The sequence below is a fragment of the Saccostrea echinata genome, unplaced genomic scaffold (assembly GCF_033153115.1).
Source record: "Saccostrea echinata isolate AGI-Se365-2 ecotype Australia unplaced genomic scaffold, CSIRO_AGI_Sech_v1 ptg000056l, whole genome shotgun sequence".
In the NCBI taxonomy this organism is placed as follows: Eukaryota; Metazoa; Mollusca; class Bivalvia; order Ostreida; family Ostreidae; genus Saccostrea; species Saccostrea echinata.
Genome location: NW_026889805.1, coordinates 19,728,571 through 19,749,108, shown reverse-complemented (window position 1 = coordinate 19,749,108; position 20,538 = coordinate 19,728,571). Strand labels below are relative to the sequence as shown.

The 20,538-nt window shown below is 34.6% G+C and overlaps 3 protein-coding genes across 3 annotated transcripts; all 3 read right to left on the bottom strand.

The window, feature by feature from the left end:
- Nucleotides 1-3,305: 3,305 nt before the first annotated feature.
- LOC133173937 (uncharacterized) lies at nt 3,306-5,154 on the bottom strand. The gene is made up of 2 exons (XM_061309003.1): nt 4,000-5,154; nt 3,306-3,796 (listed from the first exon to the last, which is right to left on the bottom strand). Exons 1-2 carry the CDS (start codon nt 5,147-5,149, stop codon nt 3,372-3,374), a joined length of 1,575 nt encoding a protein of 524 aa, XP_061164987.1. The 5' UTR covers nt 5,150-5,154; the 3' UTR covers nt 3,306-3,371.
- A 2,038-nt stretch (nt 5,155-7,192) lies between these two features.
- Nucleotides 7,193-8,922, bottom strand: LOC133173292 (uncharacterized). Its single transcript, XM_061308281.1, has 2 exons — nt 8,714-8,922; nt 7,193-7,843 (listed from the first exon to the last, which is right to left on the bottom strand). The coding sequence occupies exons 1-2, from the start codon at nt 8,805-8,807 to the stop codon at nt 7,428-7,430; spliced, it is 510 nt and encodes a 169-aa protein (XP_061164265.1). The 5' UTR covers nt 8,808-8,922; the 3' UTR covers nt 7,193-7,427.
- A 2,402-nt stretch (nt 8,923-11,324) lies between these two features.
- LOC133173329 (uncharacterized) lies at nt 11,325-14,083 on the bottom strand. Its single transcript, XM_061308320.1, has 2 exons — nt 14,000-14,083; nt 11,325-12,293 (listed from the first exon to the last, which is right to left on the bottom strand). The coding sequence occupies exons 1-2, from the start codon at nt 14,076-14,078 to the stop codon at nt 11,878-11,880; spliced, it is 495 nt and encodes a 164-aa protein (XP_061164304.1). The 5' UTR covers nt 14,079-14,083; the 3' UTR covers nt 11,325-11,877.
- Between the last annotated feature and the right edge of the window lie 6,455 nt (nt 14,084-20,538).

Below are 20,538 nucleotides of genomic sequence, written 5' to 3'. Positions count from 1 at the left end.
ACATCCACTTCGAAGTGGATGTAGGCGAAAGCCTGTCCACTTCTCTAAAGAGAATAGATACTCTCATGTGGAGACAATTTATTGTTGAGTAAATTAAATTTGAAAGATCAGGAACATGAAAAATATTCATCATTGAATCAAAATTGATCAACTCGAAGAGATCAAGGATAGAATCTATCTTTTGGTAACTTTACTGTTCTTTCGAATCTTCTCCAATTCAGTAAATGTGCATTTTATTCTCCGGACGCCTGTAAAGGATTAAACCTGCCCTTGACAGAGAAGAACACCACTCGATTGGTCAATGACGTACATGTAGTGTTACGTAAGCAGGTTGTTTCCTTTGCTCGGTGCCGAACAGCGTACAGGGATAAGTACGCTTATTTTATTCGTATAAATAGTTGATTTGAACTATATTCCTTGTGTTTTGGACATTTTGGATAGAACACAGGACAGCCTCTTCCAAATCGTTACACTATTTATGTGATTTATCAATTTTGGGGTGGAAGTAAATTCGAAACAATATGGTCTTTTTTGTGATACCACGTTGTTGTTTTCACCACTATTTTCCTCACTATCTCAGCCTTTCATTCTTATTATTACCCTTAAAGTAGTGTCCCAGGGGAAGATATTCTAACAAATTTTCAGAATTATATAATTTTTTATAACCATAGACCCAAAACAAAGGTCTATATTATAACCTAGACGAAGTCTATGTAATACTTGTCAGAATCGAGGTTTTACAAGTACATCTAATAATCAATATTGAGTTCATTTCAATGTCGCACATTACCCACTCAACAGGTCTAAAACAAATAGATATAAAATCCCTTTTTATATCTTTCTGACAAAGGAGAAGGGTAGATACTTAGTATCTATTCAACTTTGCAATTTTTATATGCTTAATATCAAATTTGGATTATGAAGGACTTGTGTTTGAAATTCTAAGCTCTTAAAACAATATGTTCAAAAGCTTTTACCTGGGACTTTAAACACCCGAAACAAGATAGTCAAAATATCCTTAAATTGCACGCAAAATCTTTGCAAATTATTGAAATTGTAATCATTTGTATTGAAAAAAAAACTTTGGAAAATTTTATTTTGTCATTGGTGATTTGCAAAATCATTTTATTAAAAACATTCTGATTGTACACACAAGTACTCTGAAGTAGATAGTAAAAAGATGCAATCAGATGCGTTTCTAATTGACAATATCTATGTAGTTTTTGGAAATCAGGTGTCGGAATTCCAATGGGTATCAAATGCGCCCCATTATTAGCAGACCTATTTCTGTATTCATATGAAGCAGAATTTATTCAAAAATTATACATGAGAAGAAGACACTTACTGTGACCTTCAACTCGACATTTAGGTATATCAACGACGTAATAACAATGGTTACTTCCATTCACATGTCGACTCGATATATCCCAGAGAACTTGAAATTAAAGATACCACAGAATCTGACAGATCTTTTTTTTATATCTGGATATTTTACTAGAAAAAGACGTTAATAGTAACCTAACAACAAAACTTCATGATAAACGTGATGACTTCAACTTTTCCATCTTCAACTTCCTTTACTAATGCAGCAATATATACTCTTATCACCTGCATATGGGGTTTATATCTTCCAATTGATTCGAACCACAAGAGCATGCTCCATGTTCGAACAATTTCTAAAACGAGGCAAGCAACTGACAAACAAGTTCATGAAACAAGGATATCAACATTCTCACTAAAAGTCATCATTTCGCAAGTTCTGTGGTCGATATAATGGCCTTGTCAGCAAATATAATCTATCTTTAAGTCGAATGCTAACTGACATTTTTTATACTAATTGTTAGGCCACTATTTAAACACTAAATTGTCTACGGATTTTTCTGTTTGCCCAATCGACAATAAGCACACGGCGGGTGTGACTGGTCGACAGGGGATGCCTACTCCCCCATGGTACCTGATCCCACTTCTGATGTATTTTAGAGGTCCGTGTTTGCCCTGTTCCCGATTTGTACTGTTTTAATGGACTTTTGAGCTTGATTACTGTTCGTTATCTCCATATTTCGTCCTCATCACTCCTCTAAAACTACAGTTTACATGCAGCATAATTATGAAGAATCACTGCTAATAAACATCTCTCCAGATGTAACATATCTGCAAATTTGATCAATGTAGGATTTGTTAATTATAACTTCAAAACTTATATGACCCTATTAATGCAGAATCTGGATCAAAGTATCAGTCTGTAATGACGTCATCCAGAGCAATGTTGTATATCCAGTAAGGAATAAACTTCTTACAACTTCGAATTCAATGTATCCAATGTGTAATGAACTCATTTTTATTTTGTTGAAGAAGCGTATCATTTTGAAGGACTATACGATTGAAAATTATTATTAAATCAAGATATTTTTCAGAAAAATGATATTCTACTGAGAAATGGCCCATGAATTGTTTGCTCTGAAACCCACTGAATAACAAGAATTTTGCAAGTAAATCAAAAAGTAACGTAAATTGATTTTGTCAGAATCTCCCAGTAAGAGCTAGAGTGAAGGAATTTGTTATCAGTAGAATGATGCGAAGGGGAAATTATAGGATATTGTGCATTCAACAATTTCATTTTTTATAATAAGCAAAAAGATTTTTTTGTGTCAACTCAAAATGTTGGAGGAATATTAGTACCTATAACAAGCTTATTTTTTTGGTCCTTTGAGACACTTGGTGCCAAAAATCAAATTTGAAAACCATATTGTACTTCTGCAAGACATCGACAATCGACTGCAAAAATACATTTTAGTCACCTTTAAATGTCAGAGGAAAAGCGTTGAAAAGAAGATATGTAAAATTGTTAAAGAAAGGGACGGAGGGGATTATCATAAGATTAGTCTTTCCATTTTCAATGCTTAATGTGGATAGACAAAAAGCTTAGGCCAAAAAGCTGAACTGATCTTTTACAATAAAGATTTGATTATTGAGTCAGTCATGAATCACTGACAAAGCAGAATGCATTGAGTCAATGTGTGATATTGAAATCCACTCAGTATTGAGCTTCAGAGACGTGGGCAAGACAAATTGTGAAGTTCAGCAGCTGCAATGACCTTAAATCTGGATTGAAAGAAATGAGTCGGAATTTTTAAAACCCAGCAGCTATTTTTCAAAATTAAAATTAATTAATTTTCTGAGATCGATCACTGTCCGTTATCTCTACCCTTTTTCATTTATGAAAAATATTGAAATGCATATGTTTTTCTAACTTTTTAATGACATAAAATTATCGATATAATTCAGTGACTCAAAACATCCAATATATAAGGTATTTCACACAAGTAAACATTCTCCAACACACAAGAAAGTGGAAAACCAAATCAAAAAAATTATCGATGTTTGTCACATACAAAATTTTTTAGCTGGCGTCCATATTTTCCAGTGCAAGATTCGTGGTACCAATCATCACAACTAGTACATTTAACCCAGTCCTCATCATCTGAATCTTCATCATAATAGTACCCCCCACAGTAGGAGCAGCAATTAATGGTGTCAGTGTGAGAAGGGATATTTTCCTTTGACTTTGATGTAGTCTTCTTTGATTTACTTGTAGGCTTAATAAGCTGTTTCTTCAATTTTTCCATCTCTTTCTTTTGTTTCTTTTCTTCACGCTCTTTTTTTCTTATTTCTTTTTCCATCTGGTCTTTTTCTCTTTTTTCCTCCTTTTGTCTGATTTCATTGATGAATTCATTCTCTGTTACACATCTTGCACCAAGAACTTTCTTAGTTTTTCTTTGAGCTGGTTCTTTGACAACTGTTGGAAGTTAAAGTGCTTCTGTAATTTCTTCTTAAACTGACAAGGAGCTCTGCGGAACCTGGGTTGATTGACCAATAGAGACTGTCATGTTCTCAGCAATTTCCCCCTCACTGGTAGTGCTGGTTACTGAAGCTAAGACAGAAGTTTTTGATGGCCAAATGCCTCTGCAGGAATAGCTAGAGGGTTGAAAGGAAAAATACCTGTAGCTCTAAAACCTCCAAAGATATTTACCATATTTATTTTCTCATTACTAGTATATGCATGAGAGAAAATTCCGCAAAAGTCATATCTGGATATTTGTCTGCCAGGATTTGATTTCAAAAATGATTCACAATGCTTGTAGTATGCCTTCTTTAAGGGCCCAAAAACACTTCTGTCCAGTGGCTGTGTCCAATGCGTTGTGTGAGGCGGCAAGCAGAATATTTCAACGTCATTTGTCTTCGCTGCTTCCAGAAGATGAAGTGTAATATGAGAGGCATGGGCATCTACTATCAGCAACACTGGTCTTTGAGGTGAGAGGTTGGACAAAAAAATCTTTTCAAACCATATTCCAAACAATTCTCCATCAATAAATGAGCTTTTACTGCATGCAAACAGTGTGTTCCTTGGGGCACTGCTCATTAAAGCTTGACTGATTCTTTTTCCTTTGAAAATCACCATAGGTGGCAAAGCATGGGCCTCAGCATTTACACAACACAAAACTGTAATGTTTTCACCCCTTTCACCACTTGTTTTCGCATGAATGGCTTTCTTCCCCTTCCTCCCCACAATTTTTGATGTTTGATGAACTGTACTAAATCCTGTTTCATCTGCATTAAATATTTGCTGGGGTTTTGACTTTATATTGAGTCTATCCATAAGATCTCCTAGCTTGGTAAAATGGTCTGAAATTACATTTGGATTAAGCATAGTACCACGAGCAGCACTTAGACCTTCAGGTTTACGGAGAGATAAGCATGGGTGCCGGTCTCGAAATCCCTGCCACCAGTCATATCCTGCCATTTTCTTGTCTGCATTAAATGGATTTTTTCTTCCTGGGTGTGCAATAATTGAATATGCAAGCTTACATACATCTGATATTGTCAAACCAAACCCGCGTTCCTCCATCTCCAAAATGTGACTAACAAGAGAGTTTTCTTCCTCTTTAGACAGAGTGGTTGGTTTTGATGCTGGAGACTCCAAATCCATTGTTGAAAGTCTCCTCGACAGGGTTGTTCTTGGAATGCCAAATATCTTAGAAGCTTTAAACTTGGTCATTTCCCCCGTTTTAACACACTGAACAGCTTTACTTAATGATTTCCTGTCCCATTTTCCTTGTTTGGGCACCCAGTCTTTTTTCTTTCTGGCCATTTTACAATGTTTTCCGTTTCTGAAATTTAAAAAATTATTTTAGTTACATAAAAACCCAAAATCTCTGTGCAAGAAAATATTTACCATCAGAGATACCTTACTTTTTTTTTTTTAATTTAATTTGCAATTATTAAAATTTATGTTACAGAAAATCAATTTATGTATTATTTTCATGATTAGAAATATCATTTAAAAATTAAACTGATACATAAAACTAAGATTTATACTGATACAATTCAAACTGAATATCTAAAGATTAAACCTGAGACTGCTGTTTAAATAACATATTGTCACGGTTTTGCGCTGGCCACTTCCCCCAACAAACTGGGGTAAGTGGACACAATATGACATTTTGACATTTTTAAATTAATCTTATCAATAATTCTAACCGAATAAATATTTGTGTTTGCAAATTATTAATTTCAAGGAGTATGCTGCCATTCATTACATTTTTTTTTTTTTATAAATCTTGAAATTTGTAATAAATCCATGAAGGACACTTGTAACGTAATTTTTTTTTTCATTATCACGTGACCTTTCTAAAGGGTAAGCGTAAAAAGAAAGCTTACTATTTTCCCTTCCTCTTGAACAACAAAACATAATACTGTGTAAATTGATATAACATTTGAAAAACTAGTGTCTATTATTATCAAATATTAACGCCTCTCACGGATTGAACTTGAATATTTTATTATGAATACACATGCTTTCATTATGTCTACAGGTTTACAGATTTTTCAAAGGGTAGCCATTTTTTATGAGAAGATTATATATTGTTTACAGGAATGATGCAATAAAAATAATATAAACTGCAAAAATACATCAATGTAAACACTCCAGACTTAAAACTGATGCTTCATTGTATAGATTGAAAACAAGTTCTTTTGCTTAAAGGCGAACAGTTTTTATTTAAACAATGGTTAATGTCTGCAGTATTTATGACAATACTAAGAAAATGGCTCTGTGCAGTTTACTTACGGATCGAGTCACAGTTTTCTCCTTTTTTCAACCGAAGTCGTCGACCTTGAATTTTTCCTGTCTTTGATGTTAACACATTTGCTTCCTCCTTTACAACGAGAGCTGAACAGGTTTGATAACTCTTGTTTGCTTTAATTTTTAAGCAATTTTTTAAAAATGTGTCCACATACCCCAAGCGTCCACTTACCCCAATTGCCCTAATTCTAAATCAACCCTTGAAACAAGAATAGGACCTGGTAGCGTTTTAAATGACGGGTATCCTTTGTGGTTTTCGACATAAGGCCACACAAAATGACTAAATCAACTGCCACAATGTCTCCACGTTCAAAAAAAGTCATGATACACACCACGATCTGCATGTACCATCCCAACTCTTGTAAACGGACATCATAGGGGGTACTACGGTATTTTGAAAGAAAAAAAGAGAAAAAGTCATCGTCTAAGAAAGGGAGGATTTAATCAGATATCTTAACTGTATATTAGTTTAAAAAAAACTTTACCCGGACTTTCTTTTTCTGATCTGATTGAAAGAATTGCAGACAGCGAATGCGTCATTTTGTCTGAGATCGAACATCTTGTTGGAAAACCCAGCTGAATACAGACTAAAGCAGACAATTTACTGCTTAATGATAACAAGCCTCTCTTGCATCCCTCAATAAAGATGTCAGGGTAAAAACAGCTTCATGATCTATTTAATCTTTACGTGCTCGGTCCTGGACAGCCCAATTCTACAAAACAAGTAATAATAGTATTACTTGTGTAATAAATAAATTTAATGATGTGGGAAGGAGCCAAAATGTTTTCCTTTCAAATCTTAAATGGGTTTGTACACGTACATAGACTTTACATCAGATTAGCCCTTGCACGTATCAATACTGATGGAAAAATCCATAGCCTCCTTAACATTGTCTAATTCTCAGCCGTTAATTCCTTGAAATTTCTTTGAAATACAATACATAAAGGCGAAATCGATTGGTTTTCCTTAGATATCATGTTAAGATAACCCCAAGGATTTTTCTTTTTTCAGTTTCCTGTAAATGCATAGCCTCTTTGGTCAAAGACATATCTTTATTTTGGACAACTTTATTCATAAAATAATTTATTGCATATAGTATACAAAAGCATTGGCACATGTACCAGTGGGTAATATTCATGTTTTTCATTTCCTCATCAATATGAAAGTAAAAAAATAAGAGTCGTGTAATTCAAAACAAACAGAAGGTGTCATGTTGTTCCGATCCTCTAGCCAACTCAACAGTTTGCCACAGTTCCCAGTAAAATATTTGTTTTGATCGCATTGTCATGTGAGAACTTTTGCCTTTCTTAACATTTCTTCATACTTTTTCAGCTGCTTTATAAAACCCTCATTTGGGTCAATGGGGTTCATTCTACGTTGAGACTGCGCAAACTCCATTGCCTGCGTCATCGTCATTCTCTTTGTTCTCATGACGTATCCTGTGACTATGGTCCCAGCGCGCGAAATCCCAGCGTTGCAATGTACCAATACCCTGCCTCTGGTTTTCCTTGCGTCGTCGATGAATTTAAAGGTCTTTTCAAAATATTGCAACAAATTGGTATCTTCCAAGTCCTCTTCTTTAATTTGATAGTATTTTATAGTTTTTGGAAATTGGTTTTCGAAGTATGACGCCATGTTGACGATGTGGGTTATTTTAAAACTTTCTAAAAGATCTTTATTCTCTGCAGGATTGCACCCAGCTGCAAAATACAACACTATAAATACGCCTAAAAATAGATTAACTAATGAATCATTATCTGTTGATATTTATCTTTAAAAGAGAATTGAAATGAATCATTGGTTGTGCAGTCTTTTTAAAAAAAAAAACCCTCTAAAATGCTGGCATTTTCAAGGCATCATTTCTCGATACCCTTACTTAATTATGCAGAAATGCCACTCAATAAATGCTATGAAAATAACACCCCAACTTTATTTGCGTTGTATGCTAAATACATGTTCTTTCTGAGACAGTGAAATTTCATACAATTATCTGTGCAATGGTTTTTGTGCTTGGAATGCACATATTGTTTGCATATATTTGTATATATGTACCTCTTGTACCAGTGATCTCTAGTTTTGAGAGAATAATGAATTGAATAAATAAAACTGATCTGATTTAAAAATTGAATTAGCATTTTGCACATGACTGGACTAAAAGAACAAAGTACATATAACTCATTAACATCAATATCAATATATAGAGAATCAGCAATACGTGTATTTTACATCGGAAACCTCGTCCGTCTTGTATAAAACTAACAGATCTCCTAAAAGAAAACCCAAAGTACTCAGTCGTCTGCTTCTTGCTTATAAATTGCCCATGACAACCTGGTTTCACTGTAGTAGCTTTGACCATTTATATGTTTATATATATCTTAATGATATTTCGTAATTTCCATTAAAAATTGATGCATTCACGTTCAAAGTTTGAGTTGTCAGGGATGACAGATGCCGTAATGCAATTTTCTCCAGAGAAGCAGAAAATCAATATTAAATTAATTCAAAGCTAAAAATCAGAATTTCAGAAAATGATTTTCATTCTACTGTAACAAAACACATTTCGTACTTACACATATACAGACCAGGTAGAATTTCATCTATGTCCATTCTATGGTATTCATTATATCTCATTTGTAACAGCATCTGAGGTCCTGAATTTGCCATCGTCTGCAAAGATAATATGCAGAAATGTACATATAGGGAGTAGATATAAGTTTAAGCACCGCAGGCTTATCGATAAATGAAATGATCGGAAATGGTCGTCCAAGGCATACACTTGTTGCCGTCCTGTGTTTTGTGGTGTGTCGAGCACGTCATGTTTTTTTTTTCTTTCCTCTCTCTCTCTCTCTTATTGTAATCAAGTTTCGCACTAAATATCGATCTCGATTTATCACTATGCATCCTAAAGGGATAGCTTTTCTTTTGATTGATTTTTCATCAGTGCATTTACGATGCGACTTTTTTTTAAAACTTAATCACACAAAAATGTGTTATGAATTGGAACATCAAAATATTAATTAATGACAAAGTAAAATAGCCTTGAAACTGTATTGTTCTCTTAAGATGAGTTTACATGTAGTGCTCAAAGTAACCTCAACAGATGTGTTAACTAGGGAATACATTAGATATATGAAAGATAGGTATAAAAACAAGATGTATATGTACATATTTGTCGTTAAAATATTACTAACATTTACACTGGAGCATAAATAGGACCTTAAATTCATAGCAATTTTAATGATAAAAAAAGCATATTGTTCTGCAGTGTCAATATCCGAAGAATATCGGTAGTTCATGGTCTCAAAAAAGGCCGGCTTTCTAGGAGTCTTCCAAAGGCAATCTTCTTTAATGGAAGATACCCATATCGTTTTAAGAAATAATTCTTCTCATACTGAATGAAAGAACGAGGGCGCATTTGATTGGCATTCGACGGAATCTGCATGGGTATAGTTGAAAAGTGAAAATTTCATTGATCTGTTACATGAAATTTTCGGATTATTTTCACAGGCACTTGTTTCTGTAATAATTTTTTAGCCCATAGTATAATAATAACACAAGGTATCTAACTTCGATTTATATGGAGTACCCCCTCCCTAGAATTGCAGTCATTTACACTTTCAGAGAAAATGCACTGGCAAACTTTATATTACCATTCTCCTCTACGATAAATTTTCTACAAAACCATATATGGCATGCTTGTCTTTAAATATCTTTTATCTCCGTGAGCAGGGTCAGAACTGCTCACTGAATGGAAAATATGTCTCTCACAATGAAGTGGTATGTACTAAACTCGGGCAGCTAGAGAGCAAAATCTAAAAATAAATGGGTTTAAAAATTCAATTCCCAATGTTTTAATATTGCAGCGAAAAAATCAGATTTGTTTATTTTTTTCCCATAAAAACATCACGATATTTTTCCGATGTAATTTTAGAAACGGATTTTTAGCGAACATATTCCACCAGAGATAAGTACATACCGATTCATGGTGTGCGACGAATTTTCCAGTCAGCAAGCAGGGTTTTGGAAGACCATCATTTTTAGCTCTACTAGTCCGAGACCAGAAGAGCTTATGTGATAATAAGGTGTACGTCGTCCGTCCCTCTGTCTGTAAACATTTTTTTTTTCAAAATCTTACTCCTCATACAGCTTTGGTCCGATTACAATATAATTTGGTGCATAAGTAGACTAAACTAAGATACACAATTCTGTGTATCGGATTTTGATTTCGATTAACGGGTGTTGCCATGATTACTAAATAAAGAAATTTCTTTGAAATTCTTTCGAAACACTTCTCCTGCTACAGTTTTACTCCAATTACAATATAACTTGGAACGCAAGTAGACTGTACTGCCATGGTTACTAAAAATAGAAATTTCTGTGAAACCCTTTGAAAGTGCTACTCCTCCTACAATTTCAGTCCGATTTCCATATAACTTGGTACACAAGTAGACAACACTTAGATACTAACATGTAATTCTTTTTATCGGTTTTTGATTTTGAATTTGTGTTTTGTATACCGGTATAAACCAACACTAATATAAAGGATACTAAAATTGAACATGAACCTATGAGTAAGCTTTTTTTTCACTCACTGACGATTTTGTAGAACACAGAAAATATAAATGAAGTTAAATAAGATTTCTTTCAACATCTGACTAATGTATTTCTTTTGTAAATCGATCAAACATCTTCATAAATAACATTTGATGTACTACTTTATAGACATGATGTGATCACAATTTAGACTGTATACAGGCCAAGAGAGACTAATTTCTGCAACTGGGTTAAAATCCATCGTCAAGTTTGCATTCAGTTGAACAGGAAATTAATGAGGCTTGTATTAACTGCACAAGCAGGCCCTGGATTAATGTCATTCCATTAGTATTAGTAAATATTATGTATCTCTTGTTCCATTACTGCTGGTAGAATAAAACATCTAGGCTTTGTGTTGATTTGCAGGAAGTGTTACTGGAAATATAATCCTGGTTTATTTGCTTGTTTCTAAGGTGTGAAGGTCACAATTCGCCAACCACTCACCGCTTGCTTACATTCCAGACTCTAACCGGATAAACAGTATGCTTTCTTTTCCCAGTCATTGCGATGAAAGTGAGAATCTCTCTGGTTTATTACAAATTTTTATATTTGTACCACAGAGAAAACGAATAAAAATGCCCACAAAATAATGACACACACCCCGTTTATTAAACGTTAAGCTTCCACTTAATTTTCACATAAACTTCACGTTTTGACTAGCCAATTTAGCCATTGTAAAATATTCATTATATAAACAGGTACACTTCTGTAGAGGCGAATATTGCCTAGTAGAATAGATCGTAAAATAATGATTAACCCGAATTAATTAGATAAATGAGGGGTCGAAAAGGCAGAACGAAGTGCATGCCTGCTCCCACTCTATATCATGAAATTATTTTATATGGTCAGGAAATACATATTGTGGAAGAGATGAGATAATATGTAAAAGAGCTAATGCATCGAATCCCAAAGGAATACTTAAAGTACATTGTATACGTATAGAACAGGACTAGCTCCTTCATCTTGTTGATCTGTTGTGTGACCATTAGGGGAACGTTCACCGTCAAAATCCGGAATCAACTGTTTCCCTGTAGAAACTGTCTACTCGGGTAACCAGCTATTATTACTGGTGTTGAATCCTCTACAGAATGTGCTGTAACGTATATAACGTTGGGACTTCTGACGTTGTTTACGCTTTAATTTATTTGATAACATTGACTGCTATCAGTTGTTTTTCAAACTTTTTAAGCTCTTTCATGAAGCCGTCGTTTGGAATAGTCGGGTTATTTTTCCTTTTGGACCGAACAAATTTCAAAGCATCTTTAAGACCCAATCCCTGGCTTTTCATGACGTAGGCTGTTACTATAGTTCCTGCCCTTGACACACCTGCGTTGCAATGAATAAGAGTGCGTCCCCCTAGAGTTAAAGAGCTGTCAATAAATTTAAACACTGTAGAAAAATGTTTCTGAATTTGTTCATCTTCAATGTCTTCTATGTCTATTTTTAGATAGGAAAACGATTCTGGAAACTTGTTTCTAAATAGGGAAGCCATGTTGACTATATGGGTTATCTGAAGACTTTTTAGAATTTCCTCATTAGCTGCAGGACTACATCCGGCTGAAAGAGAGAAAAGATTATTAGTCTGTTAAAACGACAAATAAAATAGATAAAATACTCCATCACCATTTGGATATGGAATCATTTAAACTCTTGTAAAAGAGTTGTTAAGTAGTTTGGACTTCTTTTCTTATTAAGAACATGTAAATGGAAGAGTTCGTTTAATCTAATATATATATATCCGTGGTACCGGTGTTGTAGAGTAGAATTTCCCGCTTCAAAAGAATTGGTTGGACGATTATTGGGAAAAGGAGATTTCAAATTTTCAATTTTCATACTTCGTATGTTTCAATGGAAATGGTCGCCATTTTTAAGAAGGGACTCTTGTAACAATATGTTGCCCCCCCCCCCCTCCCCTTCTCATACATAAGTACGGCCAAGATATTTTATTGGGGGAAATTGTCTCTGGGGAAATCGCACCCTGAAACTATTACACAGAGTAGGATCCCCCCCCCCCCCCGAAAATTGAATCTGATGTGGGAATTCCGTAGGGAAAATCCTACGCCAGAGTCATTTATTCGTGGGGGAAATCCTACTCTAGAGCGTATATTCCGAGGAGAAATCCTACTCTAGAGCCAGTTTTCCGGGGGGGGGGGAGATTTTAGAGGGGAAAGTCTACTCCACAAGACCGGAAGACAATTAATTAAACAAGAAAATGACTAATCACCACAGAAAATCAACAACAAACACGTCATTTACAGGTATGTAGTCTAGATTTGTACAACTGACCACAAACGAGGAGATTTAATTTCGATTAGCTTCATAAAGGGTAGACCTAATTAAATATTTACTGTTAATCAATGTTTACCACCCATATTATTCTAGTGTGTCTGGTCTCGAACTTTGCTGTGGTCCTAACCATAATTAAAATTCAATGAAATTATAACATGCAAGGAGCTGCTGCAGTTGCTTTCAAAACAACCATTTCTCTGTTAATGGGGTAATTTGGCAACAGATATTAATCACGTTTTAGTTAGTTTAATAAATAATATATTAAGTAAAATAAACACGAACATGAACCGACCTTGTAAAGTCTCTACCTCACATATTAATTTCAAAAATGAAAATAAGGACAAAATGTAAGAATGTCAATTCTTATTTATGTATTCGTTGATCAGTGTATAAATCATAAGATTACGATTTTTTAGTAATACACACATTTAAATGCACTTTAATTGTCTGTGTCATCTGAAGTGTGGTAATTCAGTCTTGTCAAGTCTATCTAATTGGTCTATTTAAAGATTTTCTTAAGGTTTTTTTCTGTGCCTTTATTTTTTTGCCACTGAAAAATACTGGTACACTAAAAAAACAAAAAAGAACCCTACCGTCTGCCATCATTGTGAGTGAGACTGTGTGTGTGTTGGGGGGGGGGGGGGTTTCAATGATTCGGATTACGGTAATCTCTCTCTCTCTCTCTCTCTCTCTTACACTTATCACTGAAGTTGCTTAATTAATATAAAAAATGAATCTACATTTCAGAATTATTTGTTGCTAAAATTTCACCAAAAACAATTTGGAATTCAACTTAGGAACATTGAATAATTTAAACGACGCTGGGAAAAATCTTAACAATGATCATATTCTTATGATAATTAGACACTTATTTATATATATTGCAAAGCCTCTTGTGAAATTTTTAAGAATTCATCAATTAATTTTTCAACGTAAGACAATCTACATTTAATAACACAAGACAGTTTACTTACATATGTATACACCTGGGAGGATCTCGTCCACATCCAATCTTTGATAATTTCCCAATCTTGATCTTGTTAACCAGGTCATTTCTTTAATATCTGGGTCAACATGAGAACAAATAAAATGCTAGAAATATTTCGTGTCGTTAATGCACTGTCAAAATTTGCAAGGTTTTGTGCTACACACAAGAGAGAATAAAAACCTATCAGGTTTACCTTCACGGTATATCATCCGTGCAAGTCTATGTCAAATGATCGGAAACGGTATGACCAATGAATGGAATCCGCTGTACATTTAACATATGTATTCAATTAATCTTGTTAAGTACTGGATAAATGTCGTTCTCACGCCAAGTCCTTCCGAACAAAAGAACTACGATATTGTCACGCAAAGACAGAGGATCAACGTACGGTGTTCAGTTTTTTTAGTTTGCAGATTAGGCCGCGTGTATTTACCGGTGTAATCCAAGAAAAGGTAACACATATTGCAACACCTACGTAAAAATACACGTGCGATTGTGCGAGTAAATACTGAGGCGGATATATAATAAAATGTGTAGCATTAAGTATATATATATATATATATGTAAGTACACCACACTGATATGAATTAATTCGACAAATTCTGAATATGTATACATCGTTATAAAAGATATGAAGATTACATCTTGAATATTACCAAAAAAAAAAAAAAAAAAAACCTGCTATAACTTTAAGTAGATATGAATGAAAATGACGAAAATGACTCCTGAGTCTCCTGGGATTTTCAACACAAGTTTTTAGATAAGAAAAATGTTCATCCCCAAAGAGAATATGTGAACTAGAACCAGATTAAACCGTAAGAACATCCGCAAAATCTTACCAAGAGGTCTGCATATATCCACCAATTTAAGTCGTACAAGGATTAAATATATGGCATTTTGAAATCATGTTTTGATAATATATACATATATATATATATATATATATATATATATATATATATATATATATATATATATATATATATATATATATATATATATATATATAAAGCACTAAAAAACAACAACACTGTATATCCTAAGTGTCGGATCTACTAAGTAGATACAAGGTCACGGATGGAAATTTATATAAAGCACTAAAAATGACCAACGACACGAACAATAATAATTGTCAAATTTTCGGGACGACCTGTCCCTTCCTCAGGACAAAGAAAAAAGTTAAGAAGTCATAAAAACAAAGGAAATAGAGAAACAAAAACAACTAGCACTACTACTAAACTACCAAACACTAAATATTTACAGTATTACATGTTTAATTTGAAGTTCATAAACAGTTGTGAACAAAGAAATCCGGAGCGCTATGAATTGTGTCCGGTCTATCGGGTGTACTCTGGTGAAGTGCGATTTACATGATTGAACGAATTAATTACGACCAAGCAGTAAATCGTACATTGTCTTATTCTGTAAATATTTAGTGTTTGGTAGTTTAGTAGTAGTGCTAGTTGTTTTTGTTTCTCTATTTCCTTTGTTTTTATGACTTCTTAACTTTTTTCTTTGTCCTGAGGAAGGGACAGGTTGTCCCGAAAATTTGACAATTATTATTGTTCGTGTCGTTGGTCATTTTTAGTGCTTTATATATATATATATATATATATATATATATATATATATATATATATATATATATATATATATATATATATATATATATATATATATATATATATATATATATTCAAGTTATCTTTCTTTGTTCATGTCAAAGTAGATGACTCAATATAATACATGAAATATGTGGAGATAACGAACAGTATTCGAGCTCAAAAGTCCATTAAACATTACAAAATAGGAGCAGATCAAAAACGGACCTCTAAGACATCAGAGGTGGGATTGGGTGCCATGGAGGAATGAGCATCCCCTGCCGACCGGTCACACCCGCCGTGTGCTCTTTGTCATGATCGGGAAATAACGGAAACTTCAATCTTTTGGTCTCTACTGGAACTACCTCAACTCTAAACGATTCTTCGTTGACTTAGTACATGTTTTACACCTCGAACAAAGGGTTTTTGCTGCTACCAAATCACTTGGTACACTCCAAGCCCAAGCTTCATCGTTGGATGCAGGCGCGGATCCAGGATTTTTTTCCGGGGGTGGGGGTTCCACCCCAGTCCAAAAAAATTTCCAACCCAAAAATTTCTTGACAAGCAAAAACAAAGGGGGGGGGGGATCCATTTCCCAAGCGTGAAAAACACCTATTTCGAGGTGGCGATGGTGGGGTCCACGTTTTCTGGGGGGGGGGGGGGGGTCCAAAGTCATTTTTTATTTGCTTCGGTATATACATTTACTAATTCTACAAATTCCAGGGGTAAAGGGGGGAAATCTCTTTTTATTGCCCTGTCTTTCTTTCAGAATTAATCAATTTTAGCAAAAATTAACACATCAAAAATTAAAATTAAAAAATAAAATCAAAATCACAATTTAAGAAAGGTTTAGTAATTGATTGAAAATTTAGGATTTACCATTTACAACGATACTTTAACATCTGTTTAACCATTATATCTCATCGAAAAAAAAAAGTTTACTCACCATCTTGTCTTTGATTTCAATTAAATTAACAGATTAAGAGGACACAGCATGAAGTCAAAATATGATTTTGAGTTCAAATACAGGGACAGTCCTATATCCCTCAAGTAGCGTGTAAACTTTCCCTGATATTGGTGTAAGCTGAGACAATCCAACCGTATACAGATTTTTTTCTGTTTTCGTTTTCTGTAGAATTCTTTGGTTTTCAAGAGCAATGTATCCATTTCATCTCTAAAAGAAATACTAATGTCCCAAAAACTCGTAAGCTCCTGCCTTAATTAAGGAAACTCTAAACACTGCACACTAAAGAGTTCTACTCCTATGAGTTAGAGTGATCTGCCCTTAGAAGTAAGATAGAAAAAAGGGTCATTTACTGTTAATTACACAATTTATAATAGATTTAAATATTCTTAGCATTATATTAGAACAAGAATAAGTAATTAAATTCATTATTTCCATTGATTTTTCCACTGTAAGTAAACAAAAGTGATTTCTGTTCATGAATAATCCATTGTCTGAGAACATTTTCCTGCGGAAATAAGGCAGGTACCTTATGTTGAAAATGAATAAAATAGTCTCAATGTGCACACCTTTATATGATATATTTATCTCCAAGCCCAAAAAGCACTTTTTGTTAGTGTTTAGAGCTTCCTTAAATCCATAAAAAAAACTACATGACTATTTTTGAATATGCAGAAATGAGCCTTATTGTAGTTGAAAACTACTCACTGTTGACCGTAACCTGACCTGTTGCAGATATACCTGTTGTAGATATACCCCTGAAGGTATAATTATCATGTTGTAAATTTTGAATTTACTAGGGGAACGTAAATGCAAAGTTCAACTCCCCCTAGTAAATTCAAAATTTACAACATGATATAATTATCACATCTGGGCCTGTACAAAATGGCAACAGTCAGGATTAAATCATCGTTATCTTAATTAAATAACAAGAAACACACAAAGATTTATAATGAAGTAGATAAAGATACAAAGGGTTTGTGTGAAACATGTACTAAGTATGTTTAACTTTTCCCTTCCCATTCGATTTGGTCCCTCGCTTCGCTCGGTACCAAATCTCATGGTACTCAGGAAAAGTTTACCAACATATACTTAATGCATTTCTAAATACCTTCACTCCTTCTCGTGATTTCTTGCAAACAGATGAATGCATTGATGTAGCATCGTTTTTGAAATGGGGAGGCAGCCAGAGAAAAGAATTTCGACTTACCTGAAAAAAAAATTGACAAGGGAAAAAAGTAGAAAAATTGTCCAAACTCGAAAATCTAACTTTTTTCAGTACCAAATTTTATTCATTCACTATTATATAACCCTTATTTGACTTATAATACTGCAACAAAAAGGGGGCAACCGGTCTTTCAATGAGCATCTTCAATAGTAAAAAGTTTTATTTGGTAAAAAGTGGGAGCCCCCCCCCCCCCCCCCCCTGTCCAAGTGTCTGGAATTTTGATCATTACAATTTGTTTGCGGAGGTAATAAATCAACCACTGGTAATATGTACTCGGCAAATAAATGAAAAACCTCGCATTGCAATTGATTTTACCCTCAGACCAGGCTTTACCGGTACCCATTGGAGGGCATGGGCTTCAACAAATTGTAAAATAAAGACGATACTAATATCTCCAATATATGATGATGCAGATCACACCATATATACTAGTACACTGAAAGAACCTAAATCATATAAAACGTGACTGTTAACGAGAAAGTTAGGAGGAGGTGCACTAAACCAAACATTCCATACTTCACCACTTCATGTCAGATTTATTCCCGACTAAACCATCCCCAGTCCAGAAACAGCCATCTCAACAAGAGAATAAGTAAGAACTTGGTCCGTTCGCTGTAGATATACGACCGTATTAAGCTAAAACCACAACCATAAGCGAACTAGACATTCAAGTACAGTCAGCAGTAACCAATTACATACTCAGTAATTGTGTAAGCTTGAACAGTTATGCTACTACTTCAAGGATTGATTCGCTGGCGAAAGTAGAATTATGTGACCTAAAACTAACATCGCAAAAGAACACAAGACATAAGAACACAATAACGATACACAGCTTACAAGACAACAGCAGTATCCATTTATAATGTGGCGGTCAGGATGGTTCGATTGCCGCTGGTCAGATAGCTCTGTTGGCAGAGCACCTGACTAGTGATTCAGAAGCCCGCGGGGTTCAAATATCCTAGGCGTGTTCTGGTCTGTCGCGATTTCTATCCCTAACCGGTGACATTTGGTGCCGTAACCATGCCCTGGAAGTAACAGGTGAAAGATCGACCTACCAGGAAAGAACCTGGGATGGTGTCTTCGGGGGCTGAAGACTTTTATTGAGGGAGAAATGTGGCGATCAGACAGGTTCGATCGCCGGTGTCCAGATAACTTAGTTGGTATTGCATCTGACCAGTGATTCAGGGGGATCCGAGCTCGAATCCTGGTCTGGTCCCGTGGTCTGTCGCATTTTCTCTCGCCGGTTACAAGTGTTGCGGTCAGACGGGTTCGATTGCCGGTGGCCAGATCGATCAGTTGGTAGAGCACTTGACTGAGGATTCGGGGGGCTCGGGTTCGAATCCTGGTCTGGTCCGTCGTATTTTTCTCCTCTCCTGTGACATTTGGTGCCGTGACCAGGATGTGACAAGTGAAAGACCTACCAGCGAAAAGCCTGTGTTGGTGTCTTCGGGGGCGAATACCTTTAAGGAGGAAGGAGTGTGACTGTAAGACGCGTTCCATCGCCGGTGGCCAGATTGCTCAGTTGGTAGAGCACCTGATTGGAGATTTAGGGGGCCCGGGTTCGAATCCCGGTCTGGTCTGTCGCATTTTTCTCCTCTCCTGTTACACAAGAATATCAACGTAGCATTAGAATTCATACAGAAACTCGGTACTTTACAAAAATGATTATGTAATAAAAATCACTTGTAACAAGAACAGATGGACAATCCATAATTGTCAGTGTGAGAACATGTGCAAATATGGCGAATTACGGGTTTCAGACTCAGTAGTCTAATTTTACACTTACAAGCATTAATAGTTTTAAGAAGAAAACCTTTAATTACTCCCTAGAGTATCATGTTGCAATTAAGGCTTCATGTATTTTTTTTTACTTCATAATCAATCTGGACCAGAGATCAGATTTCAATTTTTTAATTAAAGAAAATGCTGAACTAAGGTATATTATCGTAAATTCTCATGAAACATCACCACACCAAAGAGATAAGTATTTACAGAATCCTAATTCTCCATATTAGCATAACAAACAACAAAAAATATACTTTGCTGAATTATTAAACGTTCTTGTCAATCCATTCATTTCTGCTATAACACTAGGGCTATGTCAATATATCGAATATTCAATACGTATCGATTTTCAGGAATGTATCGTATCGAAAAAATAACTTCCAATACATATCGGACAGGCAGTTTTCCTTATAATTCTGTAAAAAAGTTGGGAATTTCAGTTACCAAAGATTATTTTTAACTGTTTTGAATTAAAACTGATCAATAATGAAATAAACATTAAGGAGATAGCACATCTTAAATAACTATTACAAAATACATAGACAACTATATTTTAACATGTTATGTTAGACTCACCCAGTTTTTATGAAATTTATGCATTAAATGTCATTTACAAGACATTTGTGAAAGACTTAATAAATAATCCAATATATCGCATATCGCTTTAAAAAATATCGTATCGTATCGTATCGAAATATTTTGCTCAATACACAGCCCTATATAACACCTGATATTAGATGTTAAAATATTTGTTGACAAAGATATGACAGTTTCCAGTAAACAAGAGCCCTTCCAGTCGTGAAAGGCACATCTGTTCATGAGTATTTCTAGACTTTCTAAAAGTACAAGTTCAACTTACAAAAAGCTTAAAGTTTTTTTTTTCTTATTACAAAGTAACAGTCAAAGAGAAATGCCATACTTTTCCTTCAATGAATTTGATTTACTTG